The sequence below is a fragment of the Crinia signifera genome, chromosome 4 (genome assembly GCF_055691185.1).
Source record: "Crinia signifera chromosome 4, ASM5569118v1, whole genome shotgun sequence".
NCBI lineage: Eukaryota > Metazoa > Chordata > Amphibia > Anura > Myobatrachidae > Crinia > Crinia signifera.
This window is the reverse complement of record NC_139220.1, coordinates 259,931,846-259,955,697: the sequence shown is the minus strand read 5'-3', so window position 1 is coordinate 259,955,697 and position 23,852 is coordinate 259,931,846. Positions and strand designations below refer to the sequence as shown.

General features: G+C 44.8%; 1 protein-coding gene across 1 annotated transcript in view; it reads right to left on the bottom strand.

Annotated features, from left to right (window-relative positions):
• Nucleotides 1-8,281: 8,281 nt before the first annotated feature.
• The window catches only part of SMAD3 (SMAD family member 3), an 83,707-nt gene continuing 68,136 nt past the window's right edge, over nucleotides 8,282-23,852 (bottom strand). Inside the window, exons 6-9 of the mRNA XM_083184366.1 lie at nucleotides 13,532-13,744; nucleotides 12,444-12,581; nucleotides 10,639-10,783; nucleotides 8,282-9,494 (exon numbers count right to left, since the gene is read on the bottom strand). Of these exons, the coding sequence (XP_083040492.1) occupies nucleotides 9,371-9,494; nucleotides 10,639-10,783; nucleotides 12,444-12,581; nucleotides 13,532-13,744 (620 nt within the window). The 3' untranslated portion in view covers nucleotides 8,282-9,370. The remainder of the gene's footprint in view (nucleotides 9,495-10,638; nucleotides 10,784-12,443; nucleotides 12,582-13,531; nucleotides 13,745-23,852) is intronic.

Genomic DNA, 23,852 nt, shown 5'->3' with positions numbered 1-23,852 from the left:
TAATATCCCTGGCCCTGCTCCGTGTCTGGCACCGGTACAATTACCTGAGACTGAAGCAGCCTGGTAATGGCCCCCTGAAGGAGCACCTGATCTTCCTGGGATGCTGGAAGTGCCGACCTGAAGTATCGTCTGGGAGGGGGTTTGTCGAATTCCAGCTTGTAACCTAGAGAAATGAGACCTCTGGCCCAGGTATCCAGACCCGAGGCGTCCCACACATGGCTGAAATGCAACAATCGCGCTCCCACCGCGAGAGAGTCTCGTGGCGGGAAAACCCCGTCATGCTGCAGGCTTAGAGGAAGTCGCGGCATTTGGACGGTCCTGGGTGTTGGAGGTGTTAGGCTTCCTAAACTTGCCTCTCGTGCCCCTGCTGGCATTGGAGGCGCCCCTAGCCTTGGGGCGAAACCTGTTCCCACGAAAGGACTGCTGGGAAGCACCTGTGAAGGTACGCTTTGCAACCGTGGGGGCTGATGGAAGGAAGGTAGATTTTCCTGCCGTGGCTTTGGAAATCCAACCGTCTAATTCACTGCCAAACAGCCATTCTCCTGTAAAGGGAATACCCTCCACACTCTTCTTTGAGTCTACATCTGCAGACCACTGCCGCAGCCACAAGGCCCGTCTGGCTGAAACCGCCATGGCTGAATTGCGCGCGTTAATTGCGCCCAATTCCTTTTGTGCCTCGCACAGGATTTTTGCGGTATCCTGAATGTGACGCAGGCTGTCCCCTATCTGGGCCACAGTCATGTCACCCAACAACCCTTCCTGAATCTGGGTTGACCAGGTATGAATAGCCTTGGCCATCCAGCAGCTGGCTAAAACTGGACGCTGGGATGCCCCACTAGCCGTATATATGGACTTGAGGGTAGCTTCCAGCCTTCTGTCCGCCCCGTCCTTAAGGGTGGATACCCCTGGGACTGGTAACAACACCTTCTTAGAGAGGCGGGAAACAGAGGAGTCCACTACCGGTGGCTCCTCCCATTTCTTTCTGCCCAAAGGTTCAAAAGGATATGCATTTGTGAACCTTTTTGAAAGAGTAAACCTCTTATCAGGGTTTTGCCATGCAGCCCTGAAAGCAGTTTCTAACTCTGCCTGCTCAGGGAAGTACACTGGCTGTTTCTTCTGAGTCATGAAGAAAGGATCTCCTTCTGTAGATGCCTCTACTGGGAGATCTAAAACATCCCTAATGGCCCTGATAAGGGGCTCGGGACCATGTACTGCCGTCTCAGGAGCTGGTTCCTGCAGACCCTGCTCCTCACCCTCCTCCAATATGTCCTCATCGTCCTCATCTGTGTCAGGATCCATAGCAGTAGCCTGCCTCTTTTGAGGCTGTGCGGGCGGAGGAGGTACATTTTGGGTCTGAAGAATATCCACCCTGGCAGCCAACATGGACAATTTCCTCTGAACCCTCTGCGTTTGCTGAGTGTTAGTGGAAAGCTGTGAAGCCACAGAATCCAACAAGGTCTTTATGTTGGAGGCCCACGCAGGCTCCTGCTCGTCTGCCTGCGATTGCCCCGCAAGCTGTGGGGGAACCCCACTGATCTGGGTGTCAGCACTACTGGGCTGTGGTGACATACAAGCCTCACAAGTAACCTGGGACTGTGACTTGGGCACAAACTTGGTGCTACACACCATACAAGTGAACTTTTTCACCATGATGAGATAGTACTACAATGTCTGTAGTAACAAACACAACCCCCACGCAGTCACACACGTGCACACACTGCTGGATGTGTTTCCTCTGAGTGAAAACAGACTATGTGCTTGCCTTATGCTGTGTCTGTAACTAAACAGTGGGGAAAAAACAGAGCAATTGGGGAGCCAAGTGCACCCTTAACCTGAACTCACAGATCTGGGTGAGCTGGTAACGCTAAACACAGTGATATAAACAACACAGTGTCTGACTAAGCTAGATAGCGCAGCAGCGCTAAATCGCTATAAAAAACCTGCTGTCTGTGCCGTGCTGCAAGTACCCGGATCCACCACGCCAGTGAGGAGCCCTGTAATGGAGTCTGGCAGCGTGTGAAGAAGCAGGAAGTGACAGCGCGCGCCCAGCAGAGCTTGGTCCCGCTCTGAGTGAAGCCCCGCCCCCTTACACGGAGCTGGCGCTTACATATAATTATACTGACATTATTAAAGGTGTAAAATATATATCATACATTATACCCTGAGGGGTGTCCCTGGTGGTCCAGCGGCAGCACCCCTATGCCAGTTATCAGACGCGGTGTTCACGCGGTCCCTGCTGGAGAGCCGCCATTACTAGCCGTCGTCTTGCCGCACCAGAAATGGCTGCGGGGACCCCTTGTGGGACCCCCAGCCTGTACTCACCACCGATGTCTTCAGACCTGTCAGGGGTGTGCGGCGGCTAGGGGACTTGCTCGCTACAGCGCAATGCTGTGCGGTGACAAGTCCCACGCAGGACTGGATTGTCCTGTAGCAGGGTCAGCTCTGCACCTGAAGAGGTCGGGGACTGACCCTTCCCCTGACACCCACGAAGCAGGACAGCTGTGTGGTCACCACAGCGCCCCAAAATAACAAACTTGAAAATAAATGTGGAAAAAACTCTGGAGCATCCAGAAGCACTGCCTCTCCTGAGGCACATTTTTCAAAACTGACTAGTGGAGGGAGATTGAGGGGAGGAGCCAGTGCACCCACACTGAAAGTTCTTTTATGTGCCTGTCTCTCCTGCGGAGGTCTCAATCCCCATAGTAGTGAAGCCCAGTATCCCATTGGACGGTAGAGAAACATGAGTGTGAACCCGGCATAGTGATCTGAAGGAGTATATATGTCACAACTGGGATGAGAGCGTCACCAATTGTAAAATAAAACCTTGATACAATATGATAGAAGAGTATAAAGCTGGCACACTGTCACTGAGAAGGAGAACTCCTGTACATAGTATGTCCTCTTGGAAGTAGCTGAGCAGCCTCTCTCTGTTATCAGCCTCTATGGCTCCAGGAAGTTTTCCATCATTAAGATGACTAATTAAGTGTGTTGTACATAGTATCGGGTGTGGGCCATAGGGTCGACATGCATTAATGGTCGACACATGAAATAGGTCAACATGGCTAAGGTTGACAGGGTCGGAAAGTTGACACAAGCATTAGGTCGACAATGGGAAGGTCGACAGTCAAAAGGTCGTCATGAATTTCTGGGGGGGGGGGGGATTTGAAAAAAAGTCATGTCGACCTTTTGACTGTACTGCAGGCAGCAATGTTATTATCAATACTTGCTATATTTCCTAAAATATATATAGTGAGTAATGTTACCTCGAAATACCTTGCAAGAAGCATTTAACAAGCATATGTATGCCCATATATGGAACTAGGCACGCCCCTTGGTTGGAGCATGACACGCCCCCTCAGCAGGGCACCGTGTGAAATTCTCCTTTCCACTATAATCTTCCTGAAGCTAGTTTTCACAAATAGGCCAGTATGGTACAGACACTCCTCCCCTACAACCCCTTCCTCCATTTGAACTTAATATGCCCGAAAGGAAAGGATGAAGAACTAAGGAAAGAATTGCATCCTCAGATGCAGAACCAAAAAGGGAGGGACTGAAGAGTCCCCCATATGGACGCAGAGAAAGATATTTGTGTAGGTCAGTGTTAAAACGTCACAAGGAGGGGGGGGGGATGTATTGTTCCCCACAGCCACTGTATAGAATGGAAAGGCCAGTATGTGAAGGTGACATTTTAGTTTACTGTACAGATGTCAAGAAAAGAAAGGGTTGTTTAGAGCACAGCACGCCCGAGCAAACTGTTACCAAAATTTTCCATTGCGGTCAGTTTCAAATTGTACATTTCATTTTTCCTCTGTGCTATTTTAGTTTTGGGTTGTTTCACACTTCCCCCACATTTACACCTTTCCAGATTGTACATTAGTTTCCCTGTCCCTTAAGAAACCTATAATAGGTGTTTGGCTGCAATTTCATATGCTCCACTAAAATTATTTATAGGTTTCAGCATCCTGCAATACGTTCCTCAGGCACTAGGTTGTGGCACATTTATACCATTAACAATATACAGCTGTAAGCTCAGTAGCGCACGCAGGGGGGGGGGGGGGGGGGGTTTCTGAGTACCCAGAACCCCCCCCCAGGAGTCTAAGGGCACTGGGCTGAAAGCTGAGGGTCCCCTCTTTCCATGGGTACAAGAATTTTAAAAATCGGCCCTTGGGAACTGGAGATATCTGACTTCAAAGCAGTGGTCCCCATCCAAGCCTGTTAATTGCTCTTCCCAGTCAGATATAGTGGGTGAGATTTAATAGGATGAGAGATTCAGAAAGTGAGAGATTTGGTGAGAAATCTTCAGTTTTTTTAAAGCGGCAATCATTTACACTGAAAAATCAAACTGGTTTTGCAGTGTAAATGATTGCCGCTTTAAAAAAACTGGAGATTTCTCACCAAATCTTTCTGAATCTCTCATCCTATTAAATCTCACCCTTCAGGTTCTCTCTGACTTAGAGTTTTTCTGAGGGTATATTCCAAAAGCTGGGACTCTCCCCCTTTGAGGGACTATAGTAGCTTGGGTACTTATGTAGTATCTGGGCGTCCGATTTTGTGATTGTATGCCTTACCTTAAGGCATACAATCAGATGCGATGCGATTCGATGTGATTTTGCATAGGATTCAATGTTAAGAAGGTCCTGTTCATTTCCCCACTATCCAAGTGGGCATAGAGTTGATATTATATAGCGTGGCGAGCGCAGCGAGCCACCGAGCCCGAAGCGTGGCGAGCGAACGCATATTTCTTAAAAAGTATTCTGTGTCCCCTCGCGGGGCTCGCTACGCTCGCCACGCTTCGGGCTCGGTGGCTCGCTACGCTCGCCACGCTTCGGGCTCGGTGGCTCGCTACGCTCGCCACAGGTTTATATCCAACTCCATGCCCACTTGGATAGTGGGGAAAGGAAAAGGACCCCTTTTTCCCATTGAATTCTATGTTAAAATGGACTCAGACCATTTTAACATTGAATCCTATGGAAAAATCTTGACCATCGCATCGCATACGATTTGGTCGCATGCGATGCGATCCGATTTCTAAATCGGACGCCCAGATACTACATAAGTACCGTAGCTTGTCTCTACTATTCTCAGAACCAGAGATATCAGCCTTCCAGCAGCTGGTTACTGCTCCAGCTCCACACACCTGGTATGTAGTTTTATATACTCGTTGGCAGATTGCTCTGCCTCCTGAACTCTGATCCCCTAGTCCCCAGTACCGTTTTTTTAGGTGGGATTCTCTAGTTTTTAATTCCATTAAAATAATAAGAATAAGAAATCTAGTTTCGTAAACTGGAGATATCTGCAGTCAAGCAAGCTGTCCTCCCACCAGAAATTTATGAATAATAAGCCCACTCCACTATACACCCCTCCTCTGCATATTAAACATCCTCTACCACCCTGGAAGTTATGTATCAGGGCCCCTTTATTCAGCCCAATGCCCCCTTCTCCCACCCCATCTCCCACCATCTGTGCAGTAAAGGGGTAATTAGTGGAAATTACTGATCCAGGCCCTACATGCTGAGTGGTTGATATAATACCCCCTACCACCCGCGGGACAGCAAAGCTTCCGCTCAAAGCACCCCCCACCCCTACCGCTGGAGGATCGGTAGGGGCCCCAATACATTCCTATGCCCAGGAGTCTACACTGCTGTTGACGCCCCTGTATGTATATATATATATATATATATATATATATATGTATGTATGTATTTGGTCTATCTATAATACTTTATCTGACCCGGCATATACTGGGTCACCTAAGTGTCCATCTCCGTGCTTTGCTCCGCCCCTCTGGAAACCCCCCTCTGAAAATCCTGCGTTTGCCCCTGAAGCTATTTGCTCATCTTAGAAAGCTGTCCCAATGGATGGCATGTCCAAACTATGGCCCTCCAGCTGTTGTGAAACTATAAGTCCCATCATGCCTTGCCACAGTTTAGGTATTAGGTGAGATTAGGTAATGCTAAAACTATGGCAAGGCATGCTGGGATGTGTAGTTTCACAACAGCTGGACATGCCTGATTTATGGGGTAGTTTCAGACCGAATTTGGCTCCTCTGTCGATGGTGGGCATTCCCCTGCCTGCAACCTGATTTTGCCAAAATACACATCTGTTCAGAGCCCTGCACATGGGATAGGGGGGCGCATATGCATTCGGCAGGGCGGTGTTATCCTGCTCGCTGGGGTGTGTGTTTTTGGAGCCCTGCGAGCTGGATAACACCGATCCGCCGAACGCATATGCGCCCCCCTGAGCAAATGTGCAGGGCTGCGAACGGATGTGTATTTCGTCTGATTCAGACCCCATATGTCATTCTAGGACTGTAATTTTCCAGCTTGATTATTGACAGACTGCTTTTTAACCTGACAATGTTGCCACTGTATATACAAGTACATGCCCCTAGTAATACAAATGGGGCTCTCAGCCTAGAAAATATCAGCTAATGACTTGCATTTGTTTTACGGAGGGTTTAGACTGAAGATTAAACTGTAGCGATACAGAAACGGAATTCTGGGTTTTTTTTTAGACATTTAAAACTGCAATTCCACATACTCATTTTTTCCAGACCGTTTTGAAGCTGTTTAACATAAATTTGATCATTTCTGTAGGATGTCTTTCTTTTCCATAGACCTATAAGTCCCCCAACAGAGAGAATGCCCAGAGTTTCCACAATTGAGCACTCAAGCTTGTTCCTGAGCCTGTGGACAAAATACACTTTGTATAAAGAGTTTATGAACATTACTCACTTTAGCTTCAGGTAAACAAGATAATCGTGGAAAGGTTTTATTTACATTCACCATCAGTACTTTACACAAGAAATAAAAACCAAGATAAGGGAAGGGTAAGGCGGTGACAATAATGCCTTTTACTCCTTTTAAATTATATCACTGATATATTGAATATTGTTTTTTTTTTTTTTTTTTTAATCCTCTTTGTGACTGGGATTGCTTGATGCAGCTAAATCTCAGTTCATCAGAGCCAGGAGGGTATTTTAGGGACATATATTGTAGATATAGCTAAACAATAACTCAAAAGTACATAAACCACACAAACAGGTAATATAGCAAAATAACCAAAACTCAGAATTTCCCCCAAAAAATACAAAGGAAAAAAAGGCAATATCCATTCACACACAAGACCACATAAAAAGCGCAAATTGCATTTGAATTCATTACAAAAAAAAAGAAAAAAAAAGCAGAAAAACAAATAATTTGTTACGGTTGTGAGCAAACCAGTTCTTTCATGCTACAAATAGGTGGGGTTTAAACCCTCCGGCACATGCTACAAATACATTGGATTATAGTCAGCTTCAACTATACACAGCATTAAGAGTGTGTGTAACACTGCGTTAGCTAACAGCAGCTGCAAACACTTTCGGGAGCAGCCAGCTTTACCCCTGCAGTGTTATCAGGGACCTGTGAGTGGCACTGATCTCCTCTCTAAATAAATATGAAGGACAGGGAAACTTAATCTTAGCTCATTTCAAGAATAAAAATACAAAAAAAGACAGATGTCCTGATTCCGTGTCGCATGGGCCTGATTCAGACCTGATTGTTGCGCTGCTAATCTTTGGAGCCCAGTGATCAGGTAAACGCCATCCCGCCAAGGTTTCCCCCGCCCCTGTGCACAGCTGCGAATGCGTTTGCAGCCGTGCACATGGGAAAATCCATTCGTAATCACTCACCGCCGAATGGTTTTTCCAGCATGTTCCCAGTGCTGCTAAGGTCGCGGGGAGAAGGAAGCCGCTGTTGACGTCGGTGGTCCTCCCAACAGCTGGGCAATGCCTACGTTTTCCGGGGCACTCCCAGAAAATGCCAGTGTGCTGCCTACATACAGCCGCCGGCTGTCTATCACCTTGCGAATGGCAAGAGATAATTTGTTCGCAGGGGGACCCAGCGTATGCACACTGTGTACCATGCGCATGTGCAATCATTTGATAATTGCTCTATGTGTTCATTTACAGCTCGGCGAGCAGATCTGAATCAGGCCCCATAATCCTACAGGAGCGATTTTGGCTTGTACGCATTTCAGTCTTTCCTGTGTGACGGTTGAATGCGTGTAGCTAGTTGACAACTGGGTGGCAATGAGGCGTCGGTAGGATGCCGCCTATACTGACTGATGCCATCTATGCCTAGTGATGCCTGTCCTCAGAGCACACCAATGCCAGTTACATCTTCCGCACCCAGTGTCAGGCAGGTGTAAGTCCAGAGGGGCAGTGCGATCGCAAGTATGCATACAACTCATGGAGTGTAGTCGCACAGGACCGGAACACAGAACCAGGCCCAGAAGCCTCTTTTTAAAATCTATGTAAATGGGACCTATAAGACTTTGTGCTCATTATTCGACAGGCAAAAAACAACATTGCGCTCTTTGTCTATGCTAAGGGCTACGCGTTTTAGGATAGCCTACCATTTGTAGATCCATGGCGGCTGGGGAGCCACAGGTTGATGGCCTGTGGTTTTGATGCTGTTTAGTTACATACATCAAGCCTTAGGAAGTAAGCATATCCTAAACTGTGCAGGCAAGGAGGGGGTTAAAGATTTCACAATGTGCTATCCAGAAGAGCTGGAATGATTCTCACCCACTTGTAGTGGGATTAAAGCTCTGGGTGTAGTGAGATGTACCTGTAGAACAGCAGGCTTCACACTCAGGCGGTGACACAATAAACGTGAACACTTCACAATGAAATGCTTTCCTCCAGTTGCTATTTCTTAGAAGTTCTTGAGAAACGTCATAGCAGGGTAACCTGCTTTCCAGCTGAGGACCTACTACAAGCTGCACGCTGCTGTGTGATTTAATGCTCCCATTTGTAGACCTTCCCCATATGTAAGAGACACATCTGTTCCAACAAATTAGGCAAAGTTATGAATCGGACATGTCACTATTGCAGCAACGATCCCCATTAATGAAGGCATTAAAGGCATAGTCACGCATCTACTTCAGGAGACCAGGGAAAGGACATCATACTTGAGACATTCTGTTTGATATCTGTAGTAAAAAAAGTGTACCCTGTATCACAAAACCTGTGCTTTATCTTTACACTGAGTTTCAGTGACTTTATTATCATCAGTATCTGCAAAGTCTAGAGTGTATGAAAGTTTCGCATTGTTGCCTTCTCAGTGTCCTTAATGTCGGGTTCCCTGCATCAGGAAAACGGAAGCAGCTTTTTTACTCCAATAATGCTGGCCACAGAGGCAATTAATGCACCAAGTATGTGGGTAAGGGTTCCAGATCAGTGAGAAGTCAATACATAGTAACGCACAGTAGACCTGTGGTAAGGCATCACCCTCTCTCAAGTGATTGTCAGTAACCACTTGCCATGGGATATTGCTTTATGTGGCCATTTTCCAAGTCTGAGGTCCTGTGATGTGGCCACGTTGCTCTATGAGACACTAGAGCAATGAATATTTGGAGAACCCATCTGAGTAAGAACTTTATCCAACCACTGCAGGGGGCCATTCAGATGTAGCTCAATCCAGCATGGTGTGCTGGTAACAGTCTGGCGCCTGTGGACAAAGAAACACTCGTGAGGTAACACTAACTGCAGTTTTTATACAAGAAGCCTATTGGTCAGGTACTTCCTGTTGAGATGTCAGGTAGACTTGCTATTGGTCACCTAATAATATCCTAATAATATGCTATTGGTCACCTATATAATATATAAATGGTATACCTAATAATAGCAATACTAATCTGAATAGATCACTAGTAATAATATCCATTCTACAGTAGTTCAAAGGTCAGACTTTAGTGTGGTGACTGCATTTCCAAGTTTTAACACGTGTACATCACAAAACAAAAAAGTCTGATAAAATGAAATAAAATAACATACAGTAGAAGTGCAGAGACAATAGTTGCTAGCATTGTATGCCTTGTTCAGAACAGCAAACTATAGAGACTTTTGAAGCTTTGGTCATGAGTGGGTTAAGAAAGGCAGAAGTTAGTGAAATGTGAGCGAGAAATCTCAGGCTCAGTAATGAGGCTGCCAAACAGAGGCACATCTGGGTTCCATTAACTCCCCTGGCTGGAGGCCAGGGCTGAAACTGGCTGTCAAGTGTGGAAGATGAGATTTAACCCATTCGATACCAAGCGCACCCAAAATCATTGGGTTGATTTTGCCACAGCACGCTACAAGCTGCCACTAGAGCAAAATAGTTAACAACATAAATGGTCACTGAACATCTGGAACCCAGCAGACAAAGCTGGGATCTGCTCTGGGTGTCTGCTGCTCCCACAATAGCAGAATGTTACTCTCTGGCAGCCAGTGTGTGTTACACCCTCCAAATAATGACATCTGCCACAGCGTCGTCACCTCCCTGGACACTGCGGCTGGACTCTGGGTAGCCGCAACCAAATTCATATGGGAGATCCCAGAAATAAATGTCACTCCCTATAATCAATGAACTACAGGGTGGAAAGGGAAGGAACGCAGTCACCGGGTTATAACTAAACACTTCAAACCTGCTTCACTCATCACCTCCTCATATATAACTGGCAACCTGGAGGCAAGCCACTGTTCCTGCTAATAATTTACTTGTCAATGTAACCCTGAGTGATGGAGTTTTGGTAGAACTCTGTTGTAAAACTCTTGCACGGCAAGATCTCTAAGCTTGGATGGAACAGCAGCACTTCATATCCTGTGTCACCAACCTGTATTCAGCTCCCCAGCCCTTGACAAAGCTCATCCGTATAGTACACATCCTGGTCAGCTGGTAAACAGCCTCGAATCCCTGGTTTACTGACTGGGCCAAGAGAGCAGCAAACTCCTGGTTGTTAAAGATCTTCAGATTACACCCTGAGAGAGAAAGATTCAAGCATGATCTGTGGAGAATTCACAATCAATTCACTCAATGGCAATTCTGCAAATACAGCAGTCAACTCTACACCCACTGCATGTCGTGTGACTCCTGATGCCACATATTGGTTGGTACCATGTTTAGGTAGAAGGCAGCATGTACAGCATCTAATGAATGCAACAGCGATTGTACATTGTTAATATACAGTAGTGAAGGGGCATAATGAGGACTAGTAATGCATTACAGCCCTTCATGTGATCAGCAAAGTGATGTTTTATAGCCAAACCCTAAATGTAATATACTGAGGGGACATTGAACCAAATGAGTGCAGAGACAGATATGTGTGCTGTCCCTAGCAGATAGCCACCTTCTAACCAGGGTGACAGTATACATGGTAGACAATGTCTAGGTCAACGCTCACCAGGTCAACCACTAATGGTCGACAGTGGCTAGGTCAACACCTAAGAATGGTCGACATACCCTATGTCATCATTGACAGGCAGTCGACATGGACATGGTCGACATGTGTAAGATCAACATGAGTATTTCACGTTTTTAGTGTCAATGTCCACCTATGTCAACATAGACACTGTATATGTATACTGCGTCCCCTCACATGGCTCGCTGTGCTTGCCATGCTTTGGGCATGGTTCCTCACTGCACTCAGCATGCTTCGGGTACAGTGCCTCGCTGCGCTTTCCATGCTTTGGGCTCTGTGCCTCGATACGCTCGCCATGCTTTGGGTACAGTGCCTCGCTGCACTTGCCATGCTTTGGGTGCAGCGCCTCGCTGCGCTTGCCATGCTTCAGGCTCTCTGCCTCGCTGCCCTTGTCATGCTTTGGTACAGTGCCTCGCTGCACTTGCCATGCTTTGGGTACAGTGCCTCGCTGCGCTTGCCATGCTTCAGGCTCTGTGCCTCGCTGCACTTGCCATGCTTTGGGTACAGTGCCTCGCTGCGCTTGCCATGCTTCAGGCTCTGTGCCTCGCTGCACTTGCCATGCTTTGGGTACAGTGCCTCGCTGCGCTTGCCATGCTTCAGGCTCTGTGCCTCGCTGCACTTGCCATGCTTTGGGTACAGTGCCTCGCTGCGCTTGCCATGCTTCAGGCTCTGTGCCTCGCTGCACTTGCCATGCTTTGGGTACAGTGCCTCGCTGCACTTGCCATGCTTTGGGTACAGTGCCTCGCTACGCTCGCCATGCTTTGGGTACAGTGCCTCGCTGCGCTTGCCATGCTTCGGGTATATTGTGCCTTGCTGCACTTGCCATGCTTCGGTTATAGTGCCTCGCTACGCTCGCCATGCTTCGTTTATAGTGCCTTGCTGCGCTTGCCATGCTTCGGTTATAGTGCCTTGCTGCGCTTGCCATGCTTCGGTTATAGTGCCTTGCTGCGCTTTCCATGCTTTGGGCTCTGTGACTCGCTGCACTTGGCACACTATTATATTCTCACTCTATGCCCACTGGGATAATAATGTATGAAAAAAAATTACCTTTTTTTAAAAAAATTTGAAAAACTCATGTCAACCTTATTCATGTTGGCCATGTCGACCTTAAGCTTGTGTCGACATAGTCTCTGTCGAACATTAATCGTCGATCTAGGGAGCTAACCAGCATTTATCTAACATAGAGCACATTTCCTCCTGTGTGCTGCTTTTCTCTTTACCTGGGGGTATCTTGCAGACGGTAGCAGGATGCCAGCCATAGCGCTGGTTACAATTCGGGGACTGTACAAATATTGCGCTGTCACTGAGACATTCGGCAAACACCTCTCCTCCAATGTAGTATAGGCGAACTCCTCTGCCTGAGAAGCAATTACAGCATTGTGTCAGTACTTAAACCAGTTCCAAGAGCTCAGTAAATAGACTAAGGGACACAGATATTGCAATGTAAAAAGCCCATTTACTATATTCTAAACTTCACATTGCCTTACATTAAAGAATTGCTAAAAACATTCCCAAACATATGTAAAATGATAAAGAAACTTTCCTATGCACTTGTAAAAAACTTTGTGTGTTAAAAGAACATACAATGAGCTTATTTCAATATCTAGTAAATGATAACAGCAGCTTGCACTGAAATACAGAACAAAGAGAAATGCAATGTCAGCCCGATCAGCCTCCGACAACTTATACTGACATATTAGTTAACAGAATTATTTTCCTTTTTTATGTAAGGCAACTTGAACTTTTATTAAGCAGGATTCATATAACCTAGCTCTGAATTACAGGAATAGGATCATGTATAACATGTCAACACATAGTAATGATGCATGACTAGAAGCTCCTTGGGGTATTGCATAATAATGGAACTGGCCTGTCCTGTGGGAGTGTGCGGGAAACGGGGAACACTGTGTGTTGAGGTTACACACTGGGATCTTACAGTGCCTGCTGGATGGGATTCATATTATGGGAGGTCTTCTGTTTTCACATTCAAAGGTCCAGGATGGAAAATTTTTTGTAACCACTGACTTAACGAGAGGGCTGAATTGTTCCAGTTATTTAGTCTAAAGCAGATTTTCATATTCAGTAAAAAAAAAAAAAAAAAAGTTCAGAACAATATTCATAGCAGGAGAAATCTGAGAAGCGTAAATGGACAACTAAGAGGGCAGAAACATCTACAGTATATATGGGTTCTACACTTCGGTCAGCCACTATTGCAAGAGGACATTTTTCCCAGTGGTAGTGCAAGTGCTGTATGCCCTTTGTTCATCACACAACTGCAACTACCCACTCTGAAGAGAACCATATTTACCAATGTGTCGCCGGGTCAGTTCCACAGCAGCATTGCGATTAACATTGGAGAGCAGGCCTAGGCAGAAACGTTCTGAGTTTGATGGGTCTGTGAATCCATCAACCGTCATGGAAGGCTGGGAAGCATGAAAAGTCTCTCCCACTCGCTGGTTCAGCTCATAGTAGGAGATAGAGCACCAGAAGGCAGGTTCGCAATATGTGACGGGCTGGAGATCTGTACAGACAGGACAGAAAATAATATATAGTTGTTATAGGGTGCTGGTTGGTGGTATACATGACATCATCAAGTGACAGCAACTAGACCTAGCCTCAGTCCCGGCCTATAATTAATGTAATTTAACTGTTATTGATGAACTTGTTATGTCTATTGTTCCCTGTTTACATTGTACAGCCAATGTTACAGGTAAGACCATTATACTGTACAAATGGACAATTAACACACTGGAACTTTGTTAACATTAGTGGGAGGAGCCTGCAAATGAACATTGGTTATCACAACAATGGAAAAAAAACTGTATGTGCCGCGAAAACGAGAACTTTTTTCTTTATTTTTAGGTTAAAGCAATGAGATAATGCAGAGGCTTGAAGTTCAAACATCAAACAGAGTTTTCTCCTCAGAAACCACAGCTTTCTTCACAAGGGGGGGAGAGCTGTGTGAGCTCAGCGGAGCTGATCTCACTCCCACAAAGCTGCAACCTCTCTGATAAGGATAGGCCTCTGGTATACTCAGCACTGGCCCCATGCCAAACCAAACCGCCTGACCTAAACTCTGCATCCGGGACCGGGAGGAGAGCACTCGGGGGCATGTTTATATTAATATTAATATACAGTGCTATCGTAATATATTATTCTTACAGAATTGCTGACAATCCACTTTACTATAAAAATATACACATATATGCAATACTCATAGGGAACAGATGTGGTTGGGTGACTAATACACGATCACTTTGCCTCCCTGTGCCACAGAGGTATCTGTCAGGCCATCAAGCTACACTAGGTCATTCGCCTGTATTTTCTCATGGGAAACACTTCACAGTATTATTACACATCCTTCTAAATCACTGCATAGTAATATAAGCTGTGCACATCACAAAGGGACTATCGCAAGAAAGTTATAAAACAGTGATAATAACCATGGACCATCCTTTTTCACTTTAGGTGACTGACTTTTTTGAGGTCCCACCCGTTATCCTGGGAGGCTAAGTTGACAATGTCATGAGCTTGTGTTCTGTCTACCCCTGTATCAATGCAATTAATAATATTTATAAAGGTTTGAACTCAATGGACCTTTCACTTTCTCTTAGATATACAGTAACAGGTAATGTTACATAGAAAGTAAGGTCCTCATAGTAAATACATGTTGTGTATATTATTGGGAACAGACAATACCACGGGAGGCCTGACTGTGGGATCTTAGTGCTGCCTGCAATGTTAGTAGCTCGGTGACATGTCTATGTAAATCTTACTACACCACTGCAAAGCTTTTTTTTTTAATTTAAATTGAGTACACCAAGTGAATTTCATGGGAAAGAGAAATTACACAAAACAAAACAATGGAAACAAAAACAACACCTAATAGGCCTTACCCTAGAATACAGTTCAAACTCACACATAATGTAAAGGGTAAAAAAAAAATCACATAAGGAAAAATACAAATACAGTGGTAAACAAGCAGCAAATACAAATGTGCAAATTCTTAATAAAAAAAGATATTATCAATACAACGTAACAACATTGATAATATAAAGTGTACAGTGCCCTAAATCAGTGGTTCTCAACCTGGGCGGTAGTGCCCCCCTGGTGGGTGTTCTTGATTTCCAGGGGGCAGTGAAACGAAAGGGGGCGAAATTTTACCCTCTTGACAATTATACTGTGATTATTTGTGATTTGGAATTACTGTTCTAATCTTTTACTTATTTATATGTTTTAAAGAGGTTGAAAATTAAAGGTTGTCTCCTGTGAATACAATTTGAAATTCTGATGGCATTAGGTCTGAGTTAGAATAGTGGTTAGAATTAAACAGGCTTTGGGCTCACTTTTGACATGACAAAAAGATGTTATACCAGGACTAGCGCAGAAAAAACATCCAAAGGCATATAAGTGGGACAAGTGGTAGGCAAGGCTGGTACTGTAGTGTATGCACAATCCAAAACTTTGATTCAGAAAACCTACAACCCTCCAGTCCCAAAGATGATACTAGAAAATTTCCGCAGGAAACCCAACAGTCAGCCTGAAGCTCCATGCTGAAGAGGCTGAGTGGACTATAAAATATTCTGTGAAAAATAAAAAAATGCATGTGTTGGTAGCAGATACAGGAAGTAGCATCTCTAATGCTTCTCTAATGCAACCAAGCATAAACTTCCACTTCCTATCAGAGAGTCACCCTCCCTTTTATGCCTCAAAGACAGCATCAGACCAAGCGAGGAGCCCTTCTTTTAGCCAGGAGAGCGCTACAATTTTTTGACTAGAGAATATAAAATGGGGGGAATGACTCCCTGAACAGGGCATTCCAAGCATGGTGTAACTGTCAGTATGGAGTTGGGGGTCCTAAATTCAATTTTAATCTGATCAAAGATTTTAAGGAGACCATTCTGATACACGGGACTCAAGGAAGCCACTCCATATGAAAATCAAAATAACTTGCGATCAATGTTGCCCAGTTCACTATTATCCCACAATGGCAAAACAGAGTCGAAACCCTTTGAATCAAACAAAGGATGGACAGCTCACCAGACCTCAACCGCCTGAATCCCATTGGGGGAGGGGGCATGTCTTTTTACATTTGCCTACAAGAAGAAATTGGAATGGGGTGAGTACATTGCCAGTTTGCTCATTCAGAAGGCCCAGTATAGGCCCCCACCAGCACGTGTAACCCATCGAATGGGCGAGCTGAGCAGCCAGACAGTATAGATGGAGTTCAGATAACGCCAGACCTCCCTCTCCTTTAGTTAATGTAGAATGTTAATTCTAGCCTTCATATGACTCTAACAAAGGAGGGAAATAGGGCAATAATTCCCTGAAAAACTATAGATATTTAAGTTGCATTAACTTTTCAAATACATTTAGCCTGACAATCAAACTGAGGGGTAGTTTCTTCCATGTATGTTTTTTTTTTTTAACAACTCAGTTATGGGTGAAATATTCAGACTAACAAAGTCTTGAGGCATGCGCACTATCCAAACACCTACGAATCTGAAGCAATCAGCTCACTGTAGAGAATGAGCCGGGGCCTGCACTGTAACTGAGGAGCTTTTAAGAGACAGAATAGTGGATTTGTTCCAATTATTAGAAGACCACAGTACAGTCCAAGTGTATTCACTGTGTCCAACAGGTTGCATAGGGAATCATCAGCATTAGCCAACAGCAGAAGCATATTGTCTGCCTATAAAGCTATTTTATCCACCGTGGCCGTAATGAAAGGCCACAAATGCATTTATATAAAAGGCCAGTAGTTTGATAACAAGAGCAAATAACACAGGTAACAAGGGACAGCACTTCCTGGTGCCACGACCCAAGGGCTCCTGGGAGGTGGACCCGTTAACTGTAACTCAGGCAACTGGAGAGTAACACAATATCTGGACCCAACTCAAGAAGGTATCCCCAAACCCAAGTCTGTGCAATACCTTATTGCAGTTTGGGAATAAATATGTTACTATGGGGCTAATTCAGCATGGATCGCTGATCAGAGAATTTGAAATCAAGTGATTATGGAATGACTGCACATACGTACCATATATATTGCACATGCACAAGGGGAATTACCAACTGAAAATGCATATGGGTCATAAACACCATGCGGCCGAAGCTTGATTGACCGGAAGCCGGAGTTTCGGGGTGGAAACCTGCTGTTTTCTGGGTGCCCAGGCATTTTTGGGGGTGGGTCTGTGACATCGGCGATGGACACTTCCATCCTGTCTCCATCGCAGATTAGAGGAAGCCTCAGAGCTACTCACAATTGCACACAAAACTCTTCCATGGTTTTGGAGTTGAGTATGGATTTGCGAATAGATTGAGATCCGTGCTGAAATAGGCCCTGAGTGTTTCTCTATACAAGTGCCATAGCTTGTACCGAGATATTTAACATATCCACCGATAATGCTTCCTTCATTATAATAGCAAAATGAACCTTATAAAAAGGACCAAACTATCACACGTTAGACCTTTTTGGGTACATATATTTAACATAAAGAGCATATTACAGTCTAATCAATGTATTACATATAACAAAAGCAGATCATTAAAATCAATGTATTTTAATATCACGTCTCACAGCTTAAAATGTACAGTTTCTTCAATTAATAATATATGCATGCACATTTATACTTATACTGAACCTGCGATGACCATTTCTATGAGAATGTCATTAGAAATTGACTTTTTTAGGCCCACAAAGATGAGGTCATTAGAGAGAGGGAGGGGAGAGGGGTAAAGGGAGAGAGGGGCTTTGCAGGCTTTCAGGGGTTAAATAGCACTGATGAGGTCTGTTGTGCCTCAGAGCTTGCACAGTGTCCTCCTGCACACTGTGTGATGCCTCTAAGTGTCTCTGTAAATCCACAACAACAGGAAGCTGCCCTGCATAGCCAATCAGCATCAGCAGAGGCAACACGGAAAGGAGGGACATGTCCCTGCACCTTCCATACCAGCCAGTAACCCTGGAATGCCCCTGGACCAACCCTGGTAGCTACCAGGGTTGAAATCCCAGGGAATCAGTCCCTGGATTTTGGCCCTGGACCCTTTCACACCACCACTAGACCAGGGTTGTTCCAGGTATCAACTTTGGCTGGTGTGAAAGGGGTATAAGTTGCTAACCTAGAAAAAAATAAGAATGTCTGAGGACTTTCTAAACAATGGTAAAACTTCTGGACCCCTGTCTAATGCTGGGACACACTGAGCATCAGTGGGCACAGGCCAGCAGGATGATAAAAATCTGCACCATAGTGCTCCCCACACTGTAGTATGATGTAGCGATTCTTACAACCCATGGGAAACTTTTTTAACTATGACTAATATATGTATAAGTTTCAGACTCTTATCACAATTAAAGATACTTGGACAAGGGCTTGATCAATCGGTAGCTATTTTTCTCAATGTGTTTAGAGTTGTAGTCAGAAAGACTAATGAAGTTCCTGCAGGGCACCTTTCCAATCCACAAATGAGTGATAGCAGAGAGCAATCGCTTGTGGAGAAGTACATAATAAGGTCAAACGTCCTAACTCTGCTCAGTTGGTTATGAAACTTTTACTTACTAGATATAGTTGAGAATGGTAGAGATACATTTTATATTTGATCAGATCATTACTTAAATAGAAGAGATATCACATGATTGTAACCACAAAAATGGATCCGATACGATTTGCCGGCGGTCGGGATCCCGGCGGTCGGAATCCCGACACTGGAATCCCGACCGCCGAAATCCCGACAAGGGGGGGACATGGATCGCCCCCCCTTGCGGGCTCGCTGCGCTCGCCACGCAGCGGGCCCGGTGCCTCGCTACGCTCGGCACGCTATTTTATTCTCCCTCTATGGGTGTCGTGGACACCCACAGAGGGAGAAAGTTTCGGGATTTCGGCGGTCGGGATTCCAGTGTCGGGATTCCGACCGCCGGGATCCCGACCGCCGGCAAATTAACTGCATCCCCACAAAAATGATGCTTCCGACAGGAAATGGTGTATACATAAAATACGTTATTAATAATAATAATAATAATAATAATAATAATAATAATAATACATATAATAATAAGATGGGAAAATTACAAAAACTAAATCACAAAAAAAACCGACCAAAAAGTTTCACATAAATAACTCAACATTAAAAGAGCCAGCACAGGGAAACTAAAGATGAACAATGCATATTGGGGCAGATGTATCATAGCAGCGCTTATCGCGCCGCTATGATACTTCCTGCTTCGCCTCAATAGCGAGGCGAAGCAGGAAGGGACATCGACAAGATGTATTAACATCTTGTCTGCCGAAGCGGGGGAGCGTTAACTCCCCCCTTCGGCGATGTCCCTTTCTGAGATAGCGCATCAGTTAATACTGATGCGCTATCTCCTGTCCCCCAGCCGGCCACACTGGGCATGCGCGAGATCTCGCAAAAACCGCGAGATCTCCAGCGCAGCCCAAGCCAGACGCAGGGCTAGCGTTGTCCCCATAGTGGGGGATAGGACAACGCTAGCCCTGAGCTGGCGAAGCGGCCGGGGCGAATTAACGCCTTGAAGGCTGTTAATACATCGCCCCGGCCGTTAATCCCTGGGGGGGATTGCAGGGACAGCCCCGCCGAGCGTAACTCGGCGGGCTGTCACTAGCGCACGTTAGGTGCGCTAGTAATACATTAGCAAAATCGTAATCCCCCCCCCCCCAGTTAACCAGCGTTAAGTGCATTTTTGCACTTAACGCTGGTTAATACATCTGCCAATCGATTGTAAACAACCTTCCCATTCCTACAGTGAATACTACATATAGTATTCATTTGACTGCAATTGATTGAATTGTGTCATGGTGACCAAACATTGGGAACCACTATGTTTTGCTTAAGTTAGAGTCTTCTTATTTTAACATTTAATTTTGCCCTGGGTCTAACCATTTGGGTTGTTCTTTTTTCCTGAACTAAAGGGATATTAGTGAAATGTACAGTTCGCAATGATAGATCGGAAGCTGCTTCAATTATCTTGGGTCTTGGTCAAGTAAGGATTTGAAAGTCAATAAGCCAATGTTGAAATAGATTCACCATCTGACAGGTGCCAGTGATGGCTGTAAACAATGCGTGTTATGTATTTGGAACAGGGCTGGTTAGTTAGCAGTCTAGCAGCTGCATTTTTTACAAGCTGCAAAAGGTGCTATTCTTTTTGCTGGAAGATCCAGGTAAAGATCACTGCAAAGTCAGGCCCCCATCCACTAGTCAGATTTGGCCTGTTTTCATCCGATACAGATAGATTGGACAGACCGATCTGAAGAAAAATGGGTACATTGGAGCTCCCTCAGATCAGATGTGCAGATCCATTTGACAAAAAAATCTTTGGTGCTGAACCAAAGATTTGTCTGACCTGAAGCCCCCTGAAGGTCCTTCATAGATCTGATCAGATGTATCTGAAGTGAGTAGAGCGAAAAAATTAGCCTAGGGTCAGATCAAATTCCTGGGAGAGAAATCGGAAGAGATTTGAAGCTTCAGATATGTCTGCGTAGTGGATGGGGGGCTGCGAGATGATACAAATGCAAATATGACTTTAGGCAGATCTTCTGAGGGAATTAGGTGTTTGACTTTGGTTAAGTTCCTCAATTGGAAGAATGAGGATTTGATTGTGGGTGATACCTTATGTCGCATTGTTAAGCCACCATCCATGACACCAATATTCCGTTGTTAATTCTAATCCACCAAGAGTAGATCCTGTTGGTAGGCGATGCTGCAGTTTTGTCCTAAAGTTTGATATTACCCTACAACATTGCTAGAGGGAGTCATATAAATGTGGAGAACCCCAAACCCGCACACCATCCATCTGTAGTTTGGGCTCTCACTGTGTAATCTACCACCCCTCTACAACTACTATTTTTAACTTTATCATTTGTTAAGTGTTTTCTTTTTTATTTAGTTTTGTTGTGCTGATACAGCAATACAGTAACATATTAATTTACTATAAAACAGGACATGCTACAGTCCATATACAGCAATAAGACATCTCCGTATACTATGCAACCTGACTATCTCCTGCAACGTTCATACAATGTAATAAACAGGTCAAGCTTGGTCTGGCTCACACCATGACCATGACAGAGGACCACAAAAAGCATGTCTCCTGGGTATGATATAATCACCCCAATCTGTCTAGCCATGAGCTGCGTATATTTTTTCTCCATATATACACTGTAGCCTTCTTTAAATCTTAAACAATGGCACTTTTAGTCAATGCTTCGTGAGCAGTGGTTTTAATGCAATGGCATTATAGTTAGAGGTCATATAATTGTACAGCACCATTTCTTGTAGGTTTGGCTCAAACGGTATTTCCCACAACCTGTAGGAAAAGCCCTGTAATGCGCATTGATACAGTAAGGGGGCCTACACATGGGGTGACACTGATAAGCGAGGCTAAGGTTCATAAGACATTGAAGTATCTAAAAGGATGTCTTGTTTTTTATTATTGTGATTTAATTTACCCAAAGGAACCCTTGCATTTATAACACTAACATGATGCTCTGAACAGATCAATTTAAGTTTAGCAACAGCGAGCAACAGATGGAAAGGACTGAGTCACACAGATGGAAAGATGAGGTTCTGTGGCCAATACAGATAAGGAAATTCTACAGTGGTTGCATCCCACATCCTCTGCTTGTACACGCACGCTAGCACTGATTTCTCTCACCCATTCACATGTCTGTCTTTACTAGCTATTTAGTAGCATGTGTTCTAGTACTCTGGGTAATCAGGACAATCCAGGGCACTATCTGGGATTAGCCTGCCAGCTCAGAGTCCTCGACTGTGTGGTGTTGTAAACTGTGAGACTGAGGACATCTTTCACAGCTAACAGACAGGACTCTATACACTGCACGAGCATAGGTGTTAAACAACATTTTGCTGTGCAGATTTAAATAATTACCCATTAAACAACTAAAACAATGGTCTAAGAAAAAAGGAGAACACAATATCATCACACACACACACACAGGATCAGGTAGACGTGCGTATGATGTGCCCGCCGAGCAGATACGTCGCAGCTGAGCGAATATGTCCAAAACTCATCGTAACAGGCTTACCATCGAAGCCAGAGACGTACTTGGCCGCTGCAAAAAAAAACAGGCATGTCCGGCCTGGAGGTAACGTCACGCACCATCCCATTAAACACTTGGGCACTCCTGTGTTTTCATAGGCGCACCTAGTGTTTTTTCCGCCACGCCTGCGTTTTCTAAATGGCGATTAGCGCCCCTTGCGAACTACCAGTGAATAGAAAGAGTAGCAGATTTTCTTCGCAGGACAGCCCATAAGCAGTATATCATTAATCATCCGCCATGCGATCATGTCTGAATTGGGCCCAATGTCACTTAAGCTGCAGAGGGGTAGTTCCTCAGGGGACCAATTTATAAGTCACAATAACTTCATGCTAGGGCTTTACATTGTGTGTGACTGCACTGACTTCCCAAACAATTGGCTACAGTTGCGATCTGCATTCATTCTATTACATTTCTCCTGACGTTTGATTTATATTGGAGGTAATTTATGTCTTTGATTTTTCACTATGAAACTTATAAAGCTGCTTTGACCCAAAAAAAGTAACTGAGAGTACTGGTTACAGAAATCAGGATGGTAAATGCTGTGCTCAAAGTTTTTCAAATACGTTTTTAATTCATTGTTTCATATAACTTAACATAAGAAATCAGCAACCCTTAGTAGTCTTCACACTGTGGCAAAATCAATAGTTTCAAAACCTTTGAAACAGCTGGCCCTCCAGTGAACCGTGTCAGTGGACCCCTACAGAAGACTCTCATTGGATAAGATCATTTGCACTTCCTTCCTCAATTGGATAGTAAAATAAAAGAACTACCCGTAGCAGTGGATTCAAGCTACCCGGACCAGACCTTTTGGGACCATCAAGGTGTTTACCATCTGCCCTTCTCCACTCCAGGGACTCCTAGTTCACAACGAGTGAGTTAAACATCAACAGGACCCCATTATCATGAGTGTTGAGACTGTGCCTATTTGGAATATATGGTTCCTAATTACTACACTCACCCTTTTAAAGTCAAAAATAGGAATGGGACTTTACCACTGGCTTGAAGTGCATTTCAATAATGACAGTCTATATCCCTCATCTATGCCTAAACTAAAGGTGAACATACACATACTATAAGATTTCTTTAAACAATATGAACGATAACGACATAATTAACAATGTGTGCTTCTGTGGGTCACTAAAGACCCCTCGTTGTCTGAACATGCAGTCAAATCTGCCTCGGGTGACATCACTGAATGATATCATTAACAATATCAATCAGTGTGTATGCCCTATATCATTTGGGAGCTCCGACAATATTGTTATCAGTTGGTCCCTTGTAATTCAGCTTGGACAGGGCCTGGGAGACCTGGTTGTATAAGGCAGGCCCGGCCTGAAGATGGTGCCAATTGTTCTCCTGCACAGTGAGGAGTGCGTTGGTCTCCACCAGTGTCTAGGACATACCCTGGCACGCAGTGAAGAAGGACACTGAGGGAGTGAATACAGGACACTGCCATCTTCCCCCTTATGTGCAGCCCAAGGTGAAGTAAAGGGGTGAAGGGGAAATAGGGGAGTAAACCATGGCCTACACAACTGGGGTCAGGGGAGCGTGCATGGT